This window comes from Triticum urartu, chromosome 3A (assembly GCF_056163025.1).
Source record: "Triticum urartu cultivar PI428250 chromosome 3A, HENAU_Tu73, whole genome shotgun sequence".
NCBI classification, from domain to species: domain Eukaryota; kingdom Viridiplantae; phylum Streptophyta; class Magnoliopsida; order Poales; family Poaceae; genus Triticum; species Triticum urartu.
In genome coordinates this window covers 4,544,815-4,565,851 of record NC_141875.1, presented here as the reverse complement: position 1 = coordinate 4,565,851, position 21,037 = coordinate 4,544,815, and the positions used below count along the sequence as shown (strand labels likewise).

Genomic DNA, 21,037 nt, shown 5'->3' with positions numbered 1-21,037 from the left:
CGCCGTTCGCTCTGCGAACAGGAGTCCTGGCTCCTGTTCCAGGCGAACATCCCGGCGCCACCGGACATGCGCGCTGGGCCGATGGGGTGGAGACTCAGCGACGGGGGAGTGCCCATTCCCCCGTTGCCCGACGCCGTGGCCAAGCCCAAATACTTCGCCGAGGAGGTCGAGGTCGTGCGCGCCTCCCTCACCGACGCCCAACTCTCCCTCCCCCGGTACGCCGCCGACAACCACGCGGCTTGGGCGGCGTACTTCGAGCGCCGCTAGCAGCAGCGGTTGGCGTCCACCAACGGCGCGCCGGTGGTCGGCGGCCTGAAGAACAGCGAGGGGTGCCACCTGTGGTGGGGCGTCCCCGGGCGCACACTCGAGGGCGTGCTGACGTACCTCGAAGGCGGCAACGACCCGTCGTTGGCGTACCCGGCGAGGGTGGCCGCCCTGGCGCACCACCGACGCGCCGGGCCATGGGCGCGAAGGAGGTTCGTGTCCTCCTCCTCTTCTTCCTCCTCGCGATCTTCCTCGCACTCCTCCGGTACTCCGGCCCTGCTCGGCGTCAAGGCCGAGCCCGCGGCGGAGACGCCGCTCGGCCGGCGCACTCGCAGCGCCGGCATCGTCATCAACGAGGGCGGCCGGCGCGCCTCCTCGTCGGCTCCTCCTTCGTGCTTCGTCAAGCCAAAGACGGAGCCGGGGCTCACGCCGGTGAAGAAGGAGCCGGCCGCGCCGGTGAAGACGGAGCTCGACGACGACGACGCGGCCCTGGAATGGGCGCGCAGGGACTCCATAGCGATGGAGAAGGAGCGCCGGAGCGCCAGTGCGCCGCCCTGCGCCGCTTCGCGGAGCGCCGACGCGGCCGTGACGAAGGCGGAGTCGTCGTCATCTACGACAGCGACGACGACGACGACGACGCGCCGCCACCAGTCTGCCATGGCGACGCCGGGGAGGGGTCCAGCAGGGTCGCCCGCGTCAAGGAGGAGAAGGCCGACGACGACGACGGCGGTGAGGATGGCGGCGACGGCGGCGACTTTAGCCAGTTTTTTTAGATTAGTTTATATATGTGCTATGTAATGAAAATCCGCGAACTTTATCGAAATATATGCCCAAGTTGGCCGAAATTTATCGTGTTTAGCTGAACTTTGCCGAACGGTGACGAAATTTGCTATACAAATTTTATTTTTAAACGCGCCTGGGGCCGGCGGCTGGGGACCAACTCGCCCAGGCCCAATTTTTGTGCCGGCTCACCCCCAGACGGCGATTTTACGCGCCCTCTGGGGAGCCAACGGCTGGAGATGCTCTAACCGGTGCAGGTTGGAAAAGTTATCAATCATAGGGGATTTGCCCTTTCTAATTTCCTCAACACTTTTTTTCAACACTTTGCCTATCAGAATGATGAACTGGGGCAAGGTACGTAGCTACAGAGAAAAGATTTAGATACTTCAGTAGGAGGCACTTCCTTTCCATGGGTCAATTCATTCCTCAGGATTAACATTTTTTTCAAATACATGATTAACAAAAAAATCAAATATATGTTTTGATGTCTATTTATTTTTTGCATGCACATCATATATTTTTTGTATGCATTGAAACATTATTATACAAGTTTAATATTTATCAAATACATGATTATAATTTTGTTCAAATACATGTTGAAAAAAATAGATACATCTTAAACATATTTCAAATAAGCTCTGAAACATTTTTGATTGATAAGATTCGTTCTTTTAAAATACGTGAACATTTTTCTACATTTGCATAATTTTTTTTCTAAAAGTTTCAGGAACATTTTCTAAACACATGAAAATTTCTTTAAATGTCCCATAGAATTTTTTTTGTAAATGTATGAAACATTGTTTTCGAATTACACGATTAATTTTATGTACATTGTATAAACGCTTTCTTTAAATGTTCCGTACATTTTTTTAAAATGCGTGAATGTATTTCAAATGTCACAAACATTTTTTTCGATGCCATCAATATTTTTCAAAACTCATGCTAACAAATTTTATACGCTGCCATTAAGATATTGCAAATTCAATGTTCTTAAATTTTTGAAGTAAATGTAAGTGTTGTAACATATGTAGTTTGAATTATTCGCAAAAAAAAGAAACAAAAGAAAATCTGAGTTGGAGGTTTTGTCTCATATCCCCATATCTCAACTCTAATGATGAGCTAGGGAGTGCAGCCCTTCAAATCTTATCTATCTGTCGGATTACGGATTCCGGCAAACCCTTGAGGTTCGAACACTGGGGTGCACACAAAGATCTCTCTCTCCCTAGCTCGCTCTCGCAACGATCTCAAGGCCTAGCTCGACGAACCCAAAGAACAAGAGACATGAGGGTTTATACTGGTTCGGGCCACCGTTGTGGTGTAATACCTTACTCCAGTGTGGTGTGGTGGATTGCCTTGTAGGCTGAGGATGAACAGGTACAAGGAATGAACAACCTCCTGAGGAGAGGTGTTCTTGAACTCGGTGAGCTGGTGTGTGTGAGGATGGTCTGAATGATCCGTCCCCTTTATGGTAGTGGCTAGTCCTATTTATAGAGGCCCTGATCCTCTTCCCAAATGTTAGGCGGGAAGGGATCCCACAACGGCCAAGTTTGAAGGGAGACAACTAGTACAAGCTATCCTGACAAAAGGTGGTCTTCGTCTGCCAAAGGCTCTGGTGGTGACACGGCCGTGGGTTCCGCGGTGACCTCCTTCCTGCCGTCCTGCTGATCTTGGTCTCGTTGCACCGATATAGAAAACTTTGCCTGATGCCTCAGGACTCCGCGCCTGCGCTTGCCCCTTTAGCACCAAACAGACAACTGGTACTCTGCGCCCGTTGGTGCCCGCCTGGCCTTGATCGTCACGGCTCACGGCACGCGCACCTCGCTCCTCAGGAGCCAGCCTAGCGATGCCGCCCCTGAGGAGGTCTTGTGTCGTCCGCCTCGCGAGGCTTGACCCCTCGTGAGGGTCTTGAGCGGTTGCTGCTGAAGAGGGGCCGTATCAGGCCGTTGGTGGAGCCGCAGGCAGACAAGTCTGGGGACCCCGTTCCCAGAACGCCGACACTATCTAACTATTCTATATAATTAAAATGACAGTTTGGACTAACTATAAGCACACCAAAAAGTGTGGCTCAAGACAACATAAGCAAGCAATCCACAAAATCATTTCCTGTGCGATACTGATTTTTCCACCGCAGTTTTGGCACAAATAGCCCGCGGTTTCAGCACCGTGATAAGAGGTGGCAGCGCACGACTGAATGAAAATCTCATACTTCAATGGTATTCCCCTGAGAATGTACTTATTTTATTTTATTTTGAGTGCTTGTACTTATGTTTGAGAGAAGTTTCATACTGTAGTATAGAGTACTAAACATGGAGACAACATTGGCCCAAGCTTACTAGCTGGGCCTCCCTGGCCTATCCAGAATGGGCCAAAAGGATTATTGCCTGCACACTTCAATTGAACTGAGACCTTGGGAGATTCTGAAATAAAAATTACTGAGATCTTGGGTCTCGGTTACCCAAAAAACAATGAGAAATAAACAGTCAAACAAAAAACAATGAGAAAGACTGTATATTACTATGGTTTCCGAGGTTTTTAAGATATAACCAGCTTTGTGTCTATCCATTACTGGAAATTTTGGTGGACCTCGAGAAATTCCTACCGCGTTTAAAAATTAAAATTTTTAAATCTAAACGTGACTACAAAAAAACTGAGTATGAAACATACTCGGCGAAGTCTCAAATAACCGAGTGCTGCGCTTGGCTTACGGCTCTCGGTTTAATTTGGAGTGTCATTTCACGGGTACTCGGCTTACCTATGAGCCAAGGTAAAACCAACGGCTCTCGATGAAATAAAGCCACATGATGCATCTAGCTAATGCCAAAGAGAACATGTGTGCATATATCATCACGATACATATTTTGACGCTATATTGGTTTGCATGCGAAATTTGTTTAAAAGTTTCCGGCAAAAGTACCCCGAACTTGAGATTTTCCGGAAACCGTTTTTCTCAGCCCTTTGCGAAGAAAAAGCGGAATCGAAAGAAAAACCTTGGCGTTTGTATGATCATGCAAAGTGTGCGCGTATATATGTACCTACAAGATATCGCAAATCGAAAGAAACTTAACACATGATGACAAGTAGAAAGACGGCAAGAGACTATGCTATGGATGAAATTTGAAAACGAAACAACATGAAATTGAGCGCCAACTGCATGCTAGTACTATTATTACAAGAACACGCGGAGGAAATATCCCCGTCGCGCGGAGATATATATGATTTTCATGCAACTCATGCATGCATACACATTACACAAGCACAGTGCAATTAAAGGACGGTAATACAGCACATGCCAGTTGCTGGCTGGTTTATGGAAGTTTAGTTATTATTCTTCACCGGGATTAACTATTGTTGGTCGGTGAGCATGCAGCGGGCGTGCCGGAGTAGCTAGGCCGGCGCGCCATTTCATCAACGCCGGCGGTGTCCGGACGGCTCCTTCTGGGAGTTGAAGTAGACGACGGCGACGGGGAGGCCGAGCTCGTGGTTGGCGGCGAAGGCGCGGGTGTTGAAGTAGGCGCGGTCGTCCGGCGACGCCGCCGGGACGTAGGGGAAGCGCGTCTTCTGCTCGAACAGCACCAGCACGTAGCGGTGGATGCCCACCGGCGGCCGCGGCCCCATGTACGGCACCACCACCTCACCTGCATGCACCACAAATATATACACCCGGACGTAATATATCCACCGTGCATGAATGCATGGGCGGCAAAAAAGACAGAATTTGCTACTTCCTTCATTTTAAATATGAGTTTTTTTGATATTTCAATGCGGACTACATACAAAACAGGCGAGGAAGTACACCTACATGTAAGCTACTAGCTGTATGTGTCCTGCATGCGCGGATGTACACGTGTCGCAGCCGGACACGTGGGATGCTTCCAGGACGAACGCTTGGTCGCAGCTTGGCCGTCCGGCGGCGCGGCGCCGTTGCGGCGGCCATGCTTGCGTGCATGCTCGAAAGTTTGTGCCATGCGATCGCACGCATATGCATGCACCGCGCGCGTGGTGCACATAAGATATAAACCTTGGAGCACTGTCGTTATCTTGGATATTTTATGCACCGTATCTTCTTTTCTGTGGTCATCGCAGGAAGCGGCCACCAAACAAGTTTGTTTTGTTACTTGGGCTTGGGTACATATGTAGGTGTGGCCGGTCGTCTAAGGCTGCGTTGCCATCGCGGCGTGTTACGGTACTCCACTTTGTTTATTCTTTTTTCTTCTATTTTATTGTTTGTTTAACTCGTTTTTGCCTATGTTTATCGTTGCTTTCCTACAACTTACTATTAAATTAGCATACAAACACAATTCAGCAACCACAAACGGGGTCTAGATAGAGGCATAATAAGTAAATGCCGGATATAGCGGAAGGCCTTAAAAGTATGGAATCATGTAACATGTTGTTCATTTTATATCAGCTACATATTGTGGATTCTCGCAAAAAAAAGTACTAGTCAGTTTTGTAAAATATTGGAATTAGGCATTTGAGTGAATTTTCTTTTTCGCAAGAGCTATTTTAGTAAATATATGGGAAGGTTCACAAAATACTCTATTAGCACCAATGGATTGTATTGTTAGAAGGATGTGAGACCAGTTGACACACAACGTCATCCTTTGTGGTTGATGAACTAATTTCATAATTAATCTCGTTGGTGAAAAACTACCGGTGAAAAAAGGAAGAAAGAAAGATTAACTGAAGAGTAGAAAGGCAAATAACTTGTTGGGCAAATCAAATTCTAACCGTCCATCGCAATAAAAGGCATGCGTGAGCAATCATAGTATGAATGTACGCATGTCAGGACCACTAGGTATCGACATACAATGATAAATGGAAAACGACATGTGTTGTGTATGGTTGTGACATGTATAAGGGCACATGGGGTGACATGAGCTATCTCTTACATGTGACGGTTGGGTCTTAGGTGAGATAGAGGACTTTACGTACGATCCAAAACCGGCTCGGGCAAGAGATGAACTTGGCACAATGACCAACGTATTGGCAATATATGGTAGGTTTGGAGCACGTGTTTGTGTGTGTGTGCGTGGGGGTGGAGTGGAGGTGGGGTTTAGTTATATGCAAGTATTTTCATCGAATGTGTTCTATTTTTGTTGTGTTTGTCTATTAGAGCATCATCATTTATAAGGCCTAAGCGGACACTAAAGGTGAAGATTGCTAGTAAGGCCATTACTAGAAACGTCAGTGTGGGAAAACATTACAATAATATGAGTAGCACTTATTGTTCATGGTGTCGAGAGATATGGTAAAAGAAGCTTAAAGAAATGAAAGAATAGAGAAATATTTAGCTCCTAATTTAAAAGCCTTAACTAAGATGATGCTAGATGCAAAGTGTCGAGACAACTATAATTCTACTCGTCGAGATGCGGGAGAGGCGCAGTGTGTGTTCCCATGGCTCAAATGGTTACTCCTAAAACAACAATACTGAGAACTAAGTGTGGACCCAAACATAAAATAAAAAGGGGGCAACTAAAAAGAAATAAGACCCCCCCCCCCCCCCCCCCCCCAAAAAAAGTACAAGTCATCATACTGAAATTTGAAATTGCAGTACAGTAATTAATTATGACATTTCTACTATAACCAAAGTTGTACATCGGCGATACCGTGAGAGACACGCAAGAACGATAAAATAAGAGTGCAATTTACATGTGAATGGTTAATTGGAGTACAATGTATTGTGAGTGTTATATGAAACTAATGATCCATTTGTCATAAATAAAGTACTAACCTTTAGTTGCATCTGTTCCACCCGGTATGTTAACCACTATCCTGCAGACACAAATGAATAAAACGCACGCAGTGAGTGCAGTAGGAATCAGTTAATAAATAAAGAAGCTGGACGATGATGATATCCATATCTCCAGGGTGTGTGCGTGTGGAGATCTATGGAATTGACACTTGTTTAATTGTGAGTCAGGTGCCAAATCATACATACATACATAGCAGCAGCAGCAGCAGTAGTAGTACATACCAGTGGAGGTACTCCTTCATGGTGGGCTCGCTAGGGCTAGGCGCGTCAGGATCCGTCATCACCTGCAGCAAGCAAGCATGTACATCCATGGATCACCATGCACACACATACATAAATCACCATCAAGTTCCCATGCATATGAACAAGTGTGTATATCCACGAGTCCATCGAGGGCGGGCAGGTGCATGCACGCATGGGGCCGGCCGGGGCGGGACGTACGAGGGTGTAGAGGTCGTTGCGGCGGCCGGAGATGCGGACGAGCGGCTGGTCGGCGGCCAGGGAGGGCTTCACGTGGCAGCCGTTGCTGAGGTCCCTGGCGCCGTAGGCCACGGCCATGGCCACCGACGGCACGAACATGTCCACCACCTCGCCGATCACCCGCCCCACCACCAGCGGATCAACGAACCGGGACATGTTTGCTCCTCTGCTCTGCTCTTTTCTCCTTGTCTTCCCCTGCTTTTCTCTGGACGAGAGCCAACGACGACCTGTACAAATGACGCATGGCTGGGTGTATATATGGCTTACGCTAAGCAGGTGGCTAGCGCGGCGGATTATTAACTGAGGGTTTTGTCACGGGGGTTGGGACTTGGGCTACCCTCCTTGGCGCCATGCGTGCATGCAGCCTACGCATACGTATCGATCGCTGATGCGTGCATGGATCATGCATGTACAGGTCAAGCGACACGTAGCCGGGACATGGCCTCTGGAAGGACCGGCGTGCCACGTGTGGGGTGATGATCTGGGTGCGTACTGCGTGCCTCTCCCGCCAGCGAGACAGACAATCCGCTGGCTGGATCCACCAGCTGCGTGTGTACTGCGCATGCATGTACGCATGCAATGCAGTGAGCCAGTTGTTTACAATCACTCGCCGAGCCAGATGCATGCACTTCCTTAGTCTGGGTTTTTTCTTTCTACAGCGCGTATCGGTGCTATTTTTTCGACGGCGTTTTTTTCCAGATGAATTTTTCATCAGCCCACTATACTTTTGGGCTTTCTGGCCCAGTAACCAAGCATATCTTCTCCTTCAGCCGAGCGAACCCTAACCAACCTACCGAGCGAGCCCTTCCTAAATCGAACGAGGCGACGGTGGCAGCGGCGGCCGCCGGTGCTTTGCCCGTCTCCTCCAGCCACGGCCGGCCGCCTCCTCGGGTCGTCGTCGCCTCCTCGGGTCTTCGTCGCCTCCTCTAATCCTCTTCTCGGGTCGCTGTCGCCTCCTCTTGCTCCACAACTCGATGTCGGCGCCAGCTTCAGCGGCGGCGAACCAGGAACCAGGTAAGAGTTGCTTCAATTCATAAATCTTAAATTCTTAATTAGTCAATCTTGATTCTTGATGAACACCGATCCAAAAATAGTCAATCTTAAATTCGTAATTAGTCAATCTTAAATTGTCCATGACTTGTGTAGTTGTGTCTACTATCTAGTACTCTACTTTCTAATTAAATCATCTCCATGTTAACTTTGTTAGTAGTAAGCTAGTAAGTACTTGCTGATTGCTCTCAGTCTCAGACTCTCAGTGCTTGTACCTTGTAGTTAGTACAACCAGAGTTGGTACTTTCCAAATTTGGTACTAGTAAATGTAAATAAATACTTTGCTGCAATCATATGTTCCTTATTTGCAAGCCAGTTAAAATTTCTGAACATACTTTGTTGTATTCATGAATGTAGGCGGTGATGTGTCAAGCACAGCATCAACAGCTACATAGGGAGAAGGAGCACAGGTTGTTCCTAGATCAAAAGATCCAGCATGGAAATATTGCACATGTCCGGACATCAGCAAGAAGAACTGTCTAAGATGCATATTCTGCGGTCATTTGTCCAGCAATGGCACTAGTCGAATCAAATTGCACCTTGCATGCATTCCTAAGTCTGGTGTGGATCACTGTGAGAAAGTGCCAGCTGATGTCAAAGAGGAGATCCTTCAGTACTTGACAAAGAAGGGTGACAAAAAGGCAGCCAAGCTTATGGAGCAGAAGAGACGCAGAAATGGAGTTGACTTGAGCCACTCGGAGGGGGAAGAACAAGCTACAAGTGATGAAGATGGACTAAACCATTCTGCACTTGTGCTTCAGCCATCGAGATCAACAAGAAATAAATCTAAATCTTCAAGTGGCCCTATGGACAAATACTGTGAATTAACTCCCGAAGAGCTTGTTGCCGCAAGGAAGAGGAAACGTGGTGCTAACACGATCCAGGGGAAGCTGACAACTGAGAAGAGAGAACAAAAAAGGGCTCGTGCTTGTGAGTACATCTGCCAGTGGTTCTATGAAGCTTGCATTCCATTCAACGTAGTCACACTTCCCAGCTTTGACCTCATGCTTCAGTCAATTGGACAGTATGGTGATGACTTGGACGGTCCTACTCCTTATGAAATGGGTGGCCCAATATTGATGAAGATGAAGAAAAGAGTTCAGGAGTCCTTCAATGCACACAGGAAGACTTGGGAGCTTACTGGATGTATAATCATGACAGATGCATGGACTGACATAAGAGGAAGAGGGGTAATGAATCTTGTAGTTCATAGTGCTCATGGTGTGGTGTTTCTTAATTCTGTGGACTGTTCAGCCGTGAAGAAAGATGGGAAGTACATCTTTGAGCTTGTTGATAGATGCATAGAAGAGGTTGGTGAGAAGCATGTAGTTCAAGTTGTGACTGATAATGCAAGTGTTAATCAAGCGGCATCAACCTTGTTGAAAGCAAAGCGCCCCAACATATTTTGGAATGGTTGTGCTGCCCATTCTATTGATCTGATGTTAGAGGATATTGGCAAGCTTAAAAAAGTGGACTCTACTATGTCACTGTTTTCCTTTATGCACACACTAGAGTTTTGTCTCTAATGAGGGAATTCCTTGGGAAAGATCTGGTGAGGTCTGGCATTACAAGGTTTGCTACAGCTTACTTGAACTTGAAAAGCATGCTGGACAACAAGAAAGAACTGCAGAAGCTATTCAGATTAGATCAGATGGATGAAATGGGTTACTTAAAAAAGGTGAAAGAACGTGATTCCAACCGAAGTGTGCGCTCTGAAATTTTTGGACAGGAGTAGAACGTGCTGTCAACTTCTTTGAGCCTTTGGCTAATTTGCTGCGGCGAATGGACAGCGATGTACCAGCTATGGGTTTCATATATGGCGCTTTTTTGGATGCAAAGAAGGAGATTGCAGCTAGATTTGACAATGAGGAGGCTAGTATCCAGGAAGTGCTACACATTATTGATAACAGATGGGACAACAAATTGAAGGGGCCCCTACATAGGGCTGGATACTTCTTAAACCCATACTACTACTATGAAAACAAGCTGGAGATTGAGTTGGATGGAACATTTAAAGATGGCCTTGTTGTTTGCATGGAGAAGATGGTTAGAGATGGTAAGAAGGAAGATATAATGACAGCTGAGTGTCAGGCATATCAAAATGAAGAGGGGTCGTTTGGAAGGGACAGTGCTAAAAGGCAGCGGAGAAACAAGAACTTTGATCCAAGTAAAGAACTAAATATTTACATTGTTGAAATAAGATGTGTAGGCTGCAATGCAAATTAGATGTTGCAGCTTTGTTAACTGTTATTTGTTACTTGTTGATGCAGCTGAATGGTGGTCCAATCATGGATCAAGTGCACCAAATCTCAGGGTACTGGCTATGCGGATTTTGAGCTTGACATGCAGCTCATCAGCTTGTGAGAGAAACTTCAGTGTTTTTCAGCAGGTAAGAATGTAGTACAAAGTACAAACTGTCAACATATCCTTTATATGCACATATGTTTCTTTTTCTTACTGATGTTTATTTACTTGCAATGTACAATCAGGTTCAAGGCAGCAAAAGGCGCAACAGGCTACTTCATGACAAAATGAGAGATCTTGTCTTCATCAAGGCCAACTCCCAACTTGAACAAAAGAGAATGAACAAAGACAAGGATCCACTTGTGGACAGAACACGTGCAGATGTTGTGGAAGATGAAGATAACGAGTGGATCACAGGAATTGTGCCGGTTCTAGTTGTGGATACTACAGATGAACCTGAAGAAGAACCAATACCACAACCGAGAGCAAGAGCTGTTGCATCAAAAAGAAATAAAGCTCGTCAGCCTAGGAAGAAGTTGCTCCCAGTTTTTCGTGATGATGAGCTGCAATCTGTGGGTTCTTCTTCTGATTAGGATGATGATGCCATGGCAGCAAGTTCATCTGATTCTGATTGAGCTTCTGCATCGTTCTTGGCTGGCTCCTAAAGTCCTAAGTCCTTATTTCTGCTATTCTGGACCTTGCTTGTAGGTTGTTTAATTTATCCGTCTACTTTGTTTGTCTGAAATCTGAATATATGAACTCTGAACAGTGCTATATGCCTATATCTGGACCATGCTTTGTTATCTGAACAATGTTTTAGCCTTGGTTTTAGCTGCTGAAATCTGTCATTTGTGTTGATATATCTGTCATTTGTATGCTATATGCTGAAATCTGAATAATGTTTTGTGAAACGCTATTTTGCAAAATAGCGCGCTAATAGCACGCTATTTCGTTTATAGCGTTTTTTTGAAGGCTGCGCTATTTCAAATAGCGCGCTATTTTTTTCATTGCTATGAATGCATGTACGCACATCTTATCTTCATGATCACCTCTGAGAGGCTGAGCCGGCATATTATCTTGAGATTGATGAAGTCGTCACGGAGGACTTCGTAGTCAACGGGAACCATGCTCACTCCGAAGCGGCGCTTGCAGCTGATAGAGGAGATCCGGACTAGGCGTGATGCTCGAATCGCCGTCGTCCTAGTTCCGGATTCGCTATAGCCGGGTAAGGAGGAGGACACGGCCATGGAGGAGGGGTAGAGCCGAAGGAGGAGGACGCAACCATGGAGGAGGACCGGAGCCGGAGGCGGCCGCCATAGAGGAGCAGGAGGCAGAGACAGAGGAGGAGGGGAAGGTGGCGGCCATAGAGAAGGAAGAGGCAGAGGAGGCAGATCTGGCGCATGCGGGCTTCGACATGGCCGACGCTATGGCGGAGTTTGAGGTGGCCAAGTGAAAAAGGCGGCGGAGGTGGAGTCCAACCGTCGTTTGCTGCACCAGTGGAAAGCGAAGATCGACAAGCTCTTCACTCACATGAAGTCCGACGAGGAGCCGGGCATCACTTGGCTCTAGTTTTCCACTCCCTCTAGTTTTTCACTCTCCATATTAGTTTTATCCTAAGTCAACTTCATGAAGTTTGACCAAGTTTATAGGAAATAATATGAATATTCTTTATCTAATAATAAAGCAAATTGGGTTTCTTTCGTCCGTCATGGCATTTTTTAGAAAAGTCCCTCTATTTCAAAGAATTCAGCCCGTAGTCCTGTTTTAAGTGAAAACGAATCATTATTTTCGTATTTTACACAAAAGTTCCCGTCTTTTCTTAAAATCAACCCGCCATCCGGTTTAAATCACACCCAAACCGTTATTTTACATTTTTCGAAACCCCCTGATGTTTTAGGTAATTCATCCGTGGATCATATTTAAGTCAAACAAATGCTTTTTAAAATCATCCATATCTTTTAAACCATAACTCCAATTTGAACATGTCATATATGAAATTTGATTAGAAAAATATCTAGAATATGAATATGAGATTATTTTTACCTGTTAAGTATTTTTAAATATTATTTTGGAATATATTTGAGTCAGACCAAATGATTTTCTAAATTATCTGTATCTTTTAAACCGTAACTTCGATTTTAACATATTATATATGAAATTTTATTAGAAAAATGTGTGGAATCTAAATATGATGTTAATTTTACCTATTAAATATTTTTAAAATATTGTTATGGAAGCAAACTTATAATTCATAGCGCAAGATCCGTTTTTTTCATACCGGCGGCGATCCAGATTGCAAATAAACATCCCACTATAACCATATAGGGAAAAGAAAACATCGATAACTACATATGCATACCTCTGAAAAATGTCGCAGAGGAAAACATCAGATTTCTCATCGCGAGAGTGAGAGAAAGCGAGAGAGAGAGAGAGAGAGACGGGTGGAGAGGGAGGAGAGAGAGGGAGAGAGAGACGTCTTAGGATTAACCATATTCAACACACGTTTTTTGTTGTTTTGTGTGAACACCGAGGCCATCGCCGGCGAGGGTGAGAAGGAGGATAAGCGGCAACACAAATATGATGCCTTGCAAAAATAAAGGAGATGGACCTATTGTGGTCTTGAGTGATGGTTGTTGAGTTAAGAGCGTGTGTTATGTTTTCTCTCCCGTTGCAACGCACAGGCTCTTTATACCTAATAATAATAATAATAATAATAATAATAATAATAATAATAATAATAATAAAGCAAATTGGGTTTCTTTCATCCGTCATGGCATTTTCAGAAAAGTCTCTCTATTTTAGAGAATTCAACCTGCAGTCCTGTTTTAAGTTAAAACGAATCGTTATATTCGTATTTTACACAAAAGTCCTTGTCTTTTCTTGAAATCAACCCGCCGTCCGGATTTAAGTCACATCCGAACCGTTATTTTACATTTTTTGAAAGAAAAAAACCTGATGTTTTAGGTAATTCATCCGTGGATCATATTTAAGTCAAACAAATAATTTTTAAAATCATCCATATCTTTTAAACCGTAACTCCGATTTGAACGTGTTATATGTGAAATTTGATTAGAAAAATATGTAGAATATGAATATAAGATTATTTTTACCTATTAAGTATTTCTAAATATTATTTTGGAATATATTTGAGTCAAACCAAATGATTTTCTAAATTATCTGTATCTTTTAAACCGTAACTTTAATTTTAACATATTATGTATGAAATTTTATTAGAAAAATGTGTGGAATCTAAATATGAAGTTAATTTTACATGTTAAATATTTTTAAAATATTGCTATGGAAGCAAAATTATAATTTATAGCGCAAGATTCGTTTTTTTCATACCGGCGGCGATCCAGATTGCAAATAAACACCCACTATAACCATATACGGAAAAGAAAATATCAATAACTACACATGCATACCTCTGAAAAATGTCGCAGGGGAAAACAACAGATTTCTCATCGCGACAGTGAGAGAGAGAGAGAGGGGGAGGGAGGGAGAGGGAGAGGGAGGAGAGAGGGAGAGAGAGACGTCTTAGGATTAACCATATTTAACACACATTTTTTGTTGTTTTGTGTGACCACCGAGGCCATCGCCGACGAGGGTGAGAAGGAGGATAAGCGGCAACACAAATATGATGCCTCGCAAAAATAAAGGAGATTGACCTATTGTGGTCTTGAGTGATGGTTGTTGAGTTAAGAGCGTGTGTTATGTTTTCTCTCCCGTTGCAACGCACGGGCTCTTTTGCTAGTTTATAATAAAAATGTATATGATGTGAAGATATATTCAATAATGAACCCAATGATCTTAATTTGGTATTAGAGATGTTAATAAAAAATATATAAACTTGGTCGTAGATAAAAAGTTTGATTTAAGAAAAAACTAATATGTAGTAAATAAAAACAGAGGGTAATAAATAAGCATGATAATCATGCAAACTGCATAGCTATCAATCACTTGTAGTAAAATTATGTTAATAGCAATATTTGGAACCTTATTGGAAAAATAATTATTGCTACAATATTTAGATACATTATAATCGAGCACTTTTCCAGCCCTATCAGGCTATTAGCATCTCAACCATCGGATCTACAGTTTTAGGCGTTTTTGGCCGTTGGATGCACCTTCCACTCTGCTAGGAGCGCTAAACGGATTGGGACGATGCTCCCGCAACGAAATCAGCGATCTACTGTTGTTTGGGCCTGCTGGGCCCGTGTTATCCAATTTCTTTCCGTCGCTTCGTCGCAAGTAAAAAAAGGGAATCATCCACTGCATATATGCACGCATTGCGGCTAGGCAAAGCAGCAGGTACGAGGCGAGGGCTTCTCCCCTAAAAGAATGAGGCGAGCGCGTTACACCTTCTTGGACCTCTACTGCTTTCAAATTAGCTCAATACAAGGTGAAGTTATTTAGATCTGGTAGCACCAGTGGATTGCATGTATAAATTATATGATGCATTATCATTTTGAGGAAGACATGCAATATTGACATGGTGTTACAAGGCGGCACATTCTGTTTCAGATCAGCATGCTATTACGTGATATTATTGTCCTTTATGTTTTTTTTCTGCTTAGATACTTCAACACTTACAACTTGATGATGTCCTCAGTTTGACTAATCAGACTAAAAGAGCTTGCTAATTTACATAGGAAAATAAGATAAATTCCATGATGTACTTTTTGCTTAAGAGTTATGTTGATACAGCGAAAAAGAGGGCAAAACAAGCACCGTTCTGCAATTAAATTTCTAAATAGTCGCGGACACAATTTACATGGTGTACTACTACTGAAAATGCTAAAAAATTCATGTATGTATATGGGTTCACAAGTGAAGGAGATAATTTTATCGGAATTCTTATTTTGAGATGGTTCGATGAAACATCATCATTATTTGTTACTAAAAAAATTGCATGTCGGTGGATCGGTTTTGAATCTAAATAATTTCCCTAACAGTGATGTCATGTCATTATACTGTTCAATTTTTTTTTCAATATTTTTCACCGTTTGTTCTTGGGGCACAGCAACAGAACACATTTTTTTACTGACAAAGAAGTAGCTTAATGAAAATTTCACCTTCATATTCAGCGCCTCTGCATATACATTAATAAAACTGAATATCATTTTATTGCCAAAATAGACGGGCGCGGCAATGCGCGCCACTATGGTCTAGTGATATCAACACTGACACACAAATGATAATTATGAGGTTTTTTCATAAAAATAATCAATGAAGGCTAAAAGCAAGGTGCGCTCTTTTGTAATGGATTTTTTTTTCTGGAGTTGAGATAGCTCATCATATATATGTATGATATGAACTTTTAAGGAATAAATATGATGTGCGTTCTCTACTTCGCCTTTTTCTCTTAAGTTATAATTCACCTTTCTTATGTTTATACTGATTTTTTTACCTCATCGTAACTCATATTATGATCTTTGTAAATGACATACATTATTTTACATAATAACTTAAGATACCGTTTTTGGTACATTTAGTATAATTAACAATGTAAAGACGATAATGCATATTTATGTACATATTTTTGAAATATTCCAATGTTTTTCATTACAAATATGTTTTTATTGCTAAATTTTATTATAGTTTGTCGCCAAAAATATACCCCCTTCGTCCCAAATTAGTTGTTGCTAAAATGGATGTATCCCATACATCCATTTGAGCGACAACTAATATGGGGCGGAGTGAGTAGTTTAGAAACTCCCCCCTTACATTGGATTTCATTATACTCTAAGCAAACCATTATTAGCACACTAAGTGTTTGTATGTGTTGCTTTTCAGAGTCGCATTGAATATCTACAAGACTACAAAACTCGAGTCTTCTAGATTTTATGAATCTAGCAAATAACTCGGTGGAGGATTCTAGAGAACAAGGCTACCAAGCTTAAGTGAAAGTCAATAGATGATTCTAGATTGTACGAAGTGACAACTAGTAGTTTGACCTCCAATATCGTCTTCGGTCCGCTCTCGCTTGGTTGGGGAGGGGATAGTTAGCTGCCAACACATCCATGATGTATACCATATATCAAAAGAATGCAGTTCATTATATGCATGAGTATTCATAATTTAAACTTCGTAATTGTACTAGTGCTCGCTTTATTATCTGTAAATGTTACTCCGTCCGATCCATATTAATTATTGCTGATTTAGTGCAGAGTTATACTAAATCAGCAATAACTAATATGGATCGGAGGAAGTAGTGTAATCTAACTAAGCTATGTACCCATTCTAAAAATACCGCTCAGAACCTATCCAGTTCTAACAGTAAAAAACACAACTCACAACTACGAGCAATGGCGGGGCTTGAGATGAAATTATGGGGGGGCATGGGCTGAAGGGGGGGGGGGGGGGGGCAAACATGATTGCTTTAGGCTGATTTTAGTTGAAAATTAGACCAAATATAAAGGCATATGTGCATGTTTTTCTATGAGCTGGGGGGGCCATGGCCCAGTTTGGCCCCCAAGTAGCTCCGCCACTGACTACGAGTGAACAGATAATTAAAAATTAATCATCAGCAAGGATAACTAGAGGATGCAAAAAGTGAAACAAAAAAACCATCACAGAATAATCATCGCCCACTATTGGATGAAAAGGGGAAATAGAAGAAAGTCATCATGGAACAATTCACGACTACAAGTGGAACAACAAAATCAAGGACGTGAAAAAATGACCATGGATTGATTTGCAATTACTAACGTAATAAATATTAATCATGGAACAATGAATGATTAGATCTCTTCTCTCTCCGTTTCTCTATTTTTTTGGTCTTTTTTCTGGCCGAACACCGTAATTAAATATCCAAAGACCCGTAACTCCGATTAGGCTAGAATTTTGAGGTTTTTTTCGTAAAATTAGCTTGCTTGTGATATGTTCATTTTGCATCATGCTTTTATATCGATATTTATTGCACTATGGGCTGTTATTACACATTATGTCACAATACTTATGCCTATTCTCTCTTATTTTACAAGGTTTACAAGAAGAGGGAGAATGCCGGCAGCTGGGATTCTGGGCTGGAAAATGAGCAAATATTAGAGACCTATTCTTCACAGCTCCAAAAGTCCTGAAACTTCATGGAAGTTATTTCCATAATATATAAAAAATATTGAGCGAAGAAAGTTCCAGAGGGGCCACACCCTGGCACGAGGGTGGGGGGCGCGCCCCTGCCTCGTGGGCCCCCTGGTGACCCTCCGATACCCATCTTATGCTATATGAGGTCTTTCGTCGAGGAAAAAAATCATAAGCAAGCTTTGGAGAAGAAACTCCGCCGCCACGAGGCGGAACCTTGGCGGAACCAATCTAGGGCTCCGGCAGAGCTGTTCTGCCGGGGAAACTTCCCCCCGGAGGGGGAAATCATCACCATGGTCATCACCAATGATCATCTCGTCGGGAGGGGGTCAATCTCCGTCAACATCTTCACCAGCACCATCTCATCTCAAACCCTAGTTCATCTCTTGTATCCATCTTTGTATCCAAACCTCAAATTGGTACCTGTGGGTTGCTAGTAGTGTTGATTACTCCTTGTAGTTGATGCTAGTTGGTTTAGTTGGTGGAAAATCATATGTTCAGATCCATTATGCATATTAATACCCCTATGATTATGAACTTGAATATGCTTTGTGAGTAGTTACGTTTGTTCCTGAGGACATGCGAGAAGTCTTGCTATTAGTAGTCATGTGAATTTGGTATTCGTTCGATATTTTGATGAGAAGTATGTTGTCATCCCTCTAGTGGTGTCATGTGAACGTCGACTACATGACACTTCACCATTGTTTGGGCCAAGAGGGAGGCATTGGGAAGTAATAAGTAGATGATGGGTTGCTAGAGTGATAGAAGCTTGAACCCTAGTTTATGCGTTGCTTCGTAAGGGGCTGATTTGGATCCATATGTTTCATGTTGTGGTTAGGTTTACCTTAATACTTCTGTTGTAGTTGCCGATGTTTGCAATAGGGGTTAATCATAAGTGGGATGCTTGTCCAAGTAAGGACAGCACCCAAGCACCGGTCCACCCACATATCAAATTATCAAAGTACCGAACGCGAATCATATGAATGTGATGAAAACTAGCTTGACGATAATTCCCATGTGTCCTCGGGAGCTCTTTCCTTCATATAAGAGTTTGTCCAGGCTTGTCCTTTGCTACAAAAAAGGATTGGGCCATCTTGCTGCACCTTATTTACTTTTATTACTTGCTACTCGTTACAAATTACCTTATCACAAAACTATTTGTTACCGATAATTTCAGTGCTTGCACAGAATACCTTACTGAAAACTGCTTATCATCATTTCCTTCTGCTCCTCGTTGGGTTCGACACTCTTACTTATCGAAAAGCTTTGATAGATCCCCTATACTTGTGGGTCATCAGCTTGCGACGAAAGAAGAGCTCCAACCGACTTAAGGAGCAGCCACACGGGCCCATGGCGCACCCAGGGGGTGAGTACCCCCTGGCCGTGTGGGGCCCTTGGGCACCATCTCGTGTTGATTCCTTTACCCAAAAATCACATATGTTTTAGAAAAAATCATATTAAATTGTTGGGGTTATTTTGACCTATAAAAACCAAAAACATGTAGAAAACAACAACTAGCATAGGTAGATCAATAGGTTAGTCCAAAAAATAACATAAAGTGCACCAAAATCATATATAATAGATGTTAATATAGCATGAATACTTCAAAAATTTATAGATTTTTTAGGGGGAAAGCCAAGTTTTATTCATCACAAACCACAAATCGGGTCGGGCTTCGGGCCAGGTCAAAAAAAAGTCCGATGCTAAAAACCCAGGCTCGAGCCCAGCCCGACCCAGCCATCGGGCCTACAAATCGGCCCGAGCCTGAGAATGCCTGACACGGCCCGGTCGGCCCGGCCCAACTACGGCTTAAAACACGTTTTGTGCAGGCCTGAGCCCGAACCGACCTGCCCGTCGGGCTCAGTTTCCATGCCCGAGCTCGGCCCGATGGCACACTTGGTCTCAGCCCGGCCCGGGATTTTCGGGTCGGGCCGTCAGGGTCGGGCTGCCCATGGCCAGGTCATGGGATTGGCCAAACCAGACATGGCGTCCCTGACCCAGCGAATACGTATCAGTTCTTGACCATGTCCGCTAGTAATTTGAGCCCGCCTATAATCCTTTTCCCGGTAGTGAGTGCTTGCAGTCCTCACTAGGTGGTCTACGGATGTGGATGTAGTTTTTGTGTTGTTCCTGTGTTCTTTGTACTACCATGGCATGGTGGATAGATCAAAAATTTCCTGAAAAAACATAAGAATTTTTTTTTGGAGAATGTTTTTTCTAGGGAAGTTTTTTAAGGTTTTTTTGGGGAAGTTTATAAACCAGAAAAGTTCGCTGGAGCGGAATGAAACATGTGTAGTACTCATCCCAAAGGTCAATAACCCGGAAAGAATGAAGGATCTCAGACCCATCAGTTTGTGCAACGTGGTATAGAAGCTAGTGTCAAAAGTGTTGGCAAATCGATTGAAAATGATTTTGCCCGAGATTATAGCCCCGAACCAAAGTGCTTTCGTTCCGGGTCGGTTGATTACAGATAATATTTTGCTAGCTTATGAGGCGACACACTTTATGCAGAATAGGAGGTCTGGTGGGGTGGGATATGTGGCGTTGAAGTTGGATATGAGTAAGGCTTATGACAGGGTCAAGTGGGATTTTTTGGAGGCTATGATGTCAAAGATGGGGTTTTCTGAGGAATGGGTTAATTTAATAATGAAATGTTGTCGTACGGTGAAGTACAAATTTAGGGTTAATGACATGCTCACGGAGGAAATCACGCCAGGTAAGGGTCTTCGATGGGGTGATCCTATCTCCCCTATTTGTTTCTGTTTTGCGCCGAGGCTTTCTCATGTCTACTGAATAGTGCTGAGATGAATGGTCAGCTAGAAGGGGTAAAGATTTTTCAAAATGCGGCGAGCTTTAATCATCTACTGTTTGCAGATGACTCATTGATTCTTCTGAAGGTCTCAGAGGAAAGTACACTTCATTTGCAACATATTCTAAATTTGTATGAGGATTGTTCGGGGCAGACAATCAATACGGACAAGACGTCAATCATGTTCAGCAAGAACACGAAAGAAAGAGATAGGAGAGGTATGATGAACAACATGGGACTGCAAAAGGAGACTTGGAATGAAAAATATTTGGGCCTGCCGGTGTTTGTGGGTCACTCCAAGAACAAAGTGTTTGCTTATATTAAGGACCGCGTGTGGAAACGGATCCAAGGATGGATGGAGAAAATGTTGAGCAAGGCTGGGAAAGAGATACTGATTAAAGCATGTGCACAAGCTATTCCGACATACGCGATGTCAGTTTTTGATTTTACTAAGGGGCTATGTGAACAGATGACAGCCATGATTTGTAGGTACTTCTGGGCGCAGCAGGACCATGATAAGAAAATTCATTGGCTGTCAGCAGAGAAACTTACTTTACCGAAGAAAGATGGAG

The 21,037-nt window shown here is 43.4% G+C and overlaps 1 protein-coding gene and 1 pseudogene across 2 annotated transcripts; one reads left to right on the top strand and one right to left on the bottom strand.

Annotated features, from left to right (window-relative positions):
* Nucleotides 1–4,180: 4,180 nt before the first annotated feature.
* LOC125547452 (protein MOTHER of FT and TFL1 homolog 2) lies at nt 4,181–7,515 on the bottom strand. The gene is made up of 4 exons (XM_048711316.2): nt 7,241–7,515; nt 7,022–7,083; nt 6,779–6,819; nt 4,181–4,679 (listed from the first exon to the last, which is right to left on the bottom strand). Exons 1-4 carry the CDS (start codon nt 7,433–7,435, stop codon nt 4,450–4,452), a joined length of 528 nt encoding a protein of 175 aa, XP_048567273.1. The 5' UTR covers nt 7,436–7,515; the 3' UTR covers nt 4,181–4,449.
* A 549-nt stretch (nt 7,516–8,064) lies between these two features.
* On the top strand, nt 8,065–11,431 carry LOC125547453 (uncharacterized; annotated as a pseudogene). Its single transcript, XR_015617892.1, has 4 exons — nt 8,065–8,293; nt 8,687–10,496; nt 10,600–10,718; nt 10,819–11,431. The product of XR_015617892.1 is annotated as an uncharacterized LOC125547453 (transcript).
* Nucleotides 11,432–21,037: the final 9,606 nt, after the last annotated feature.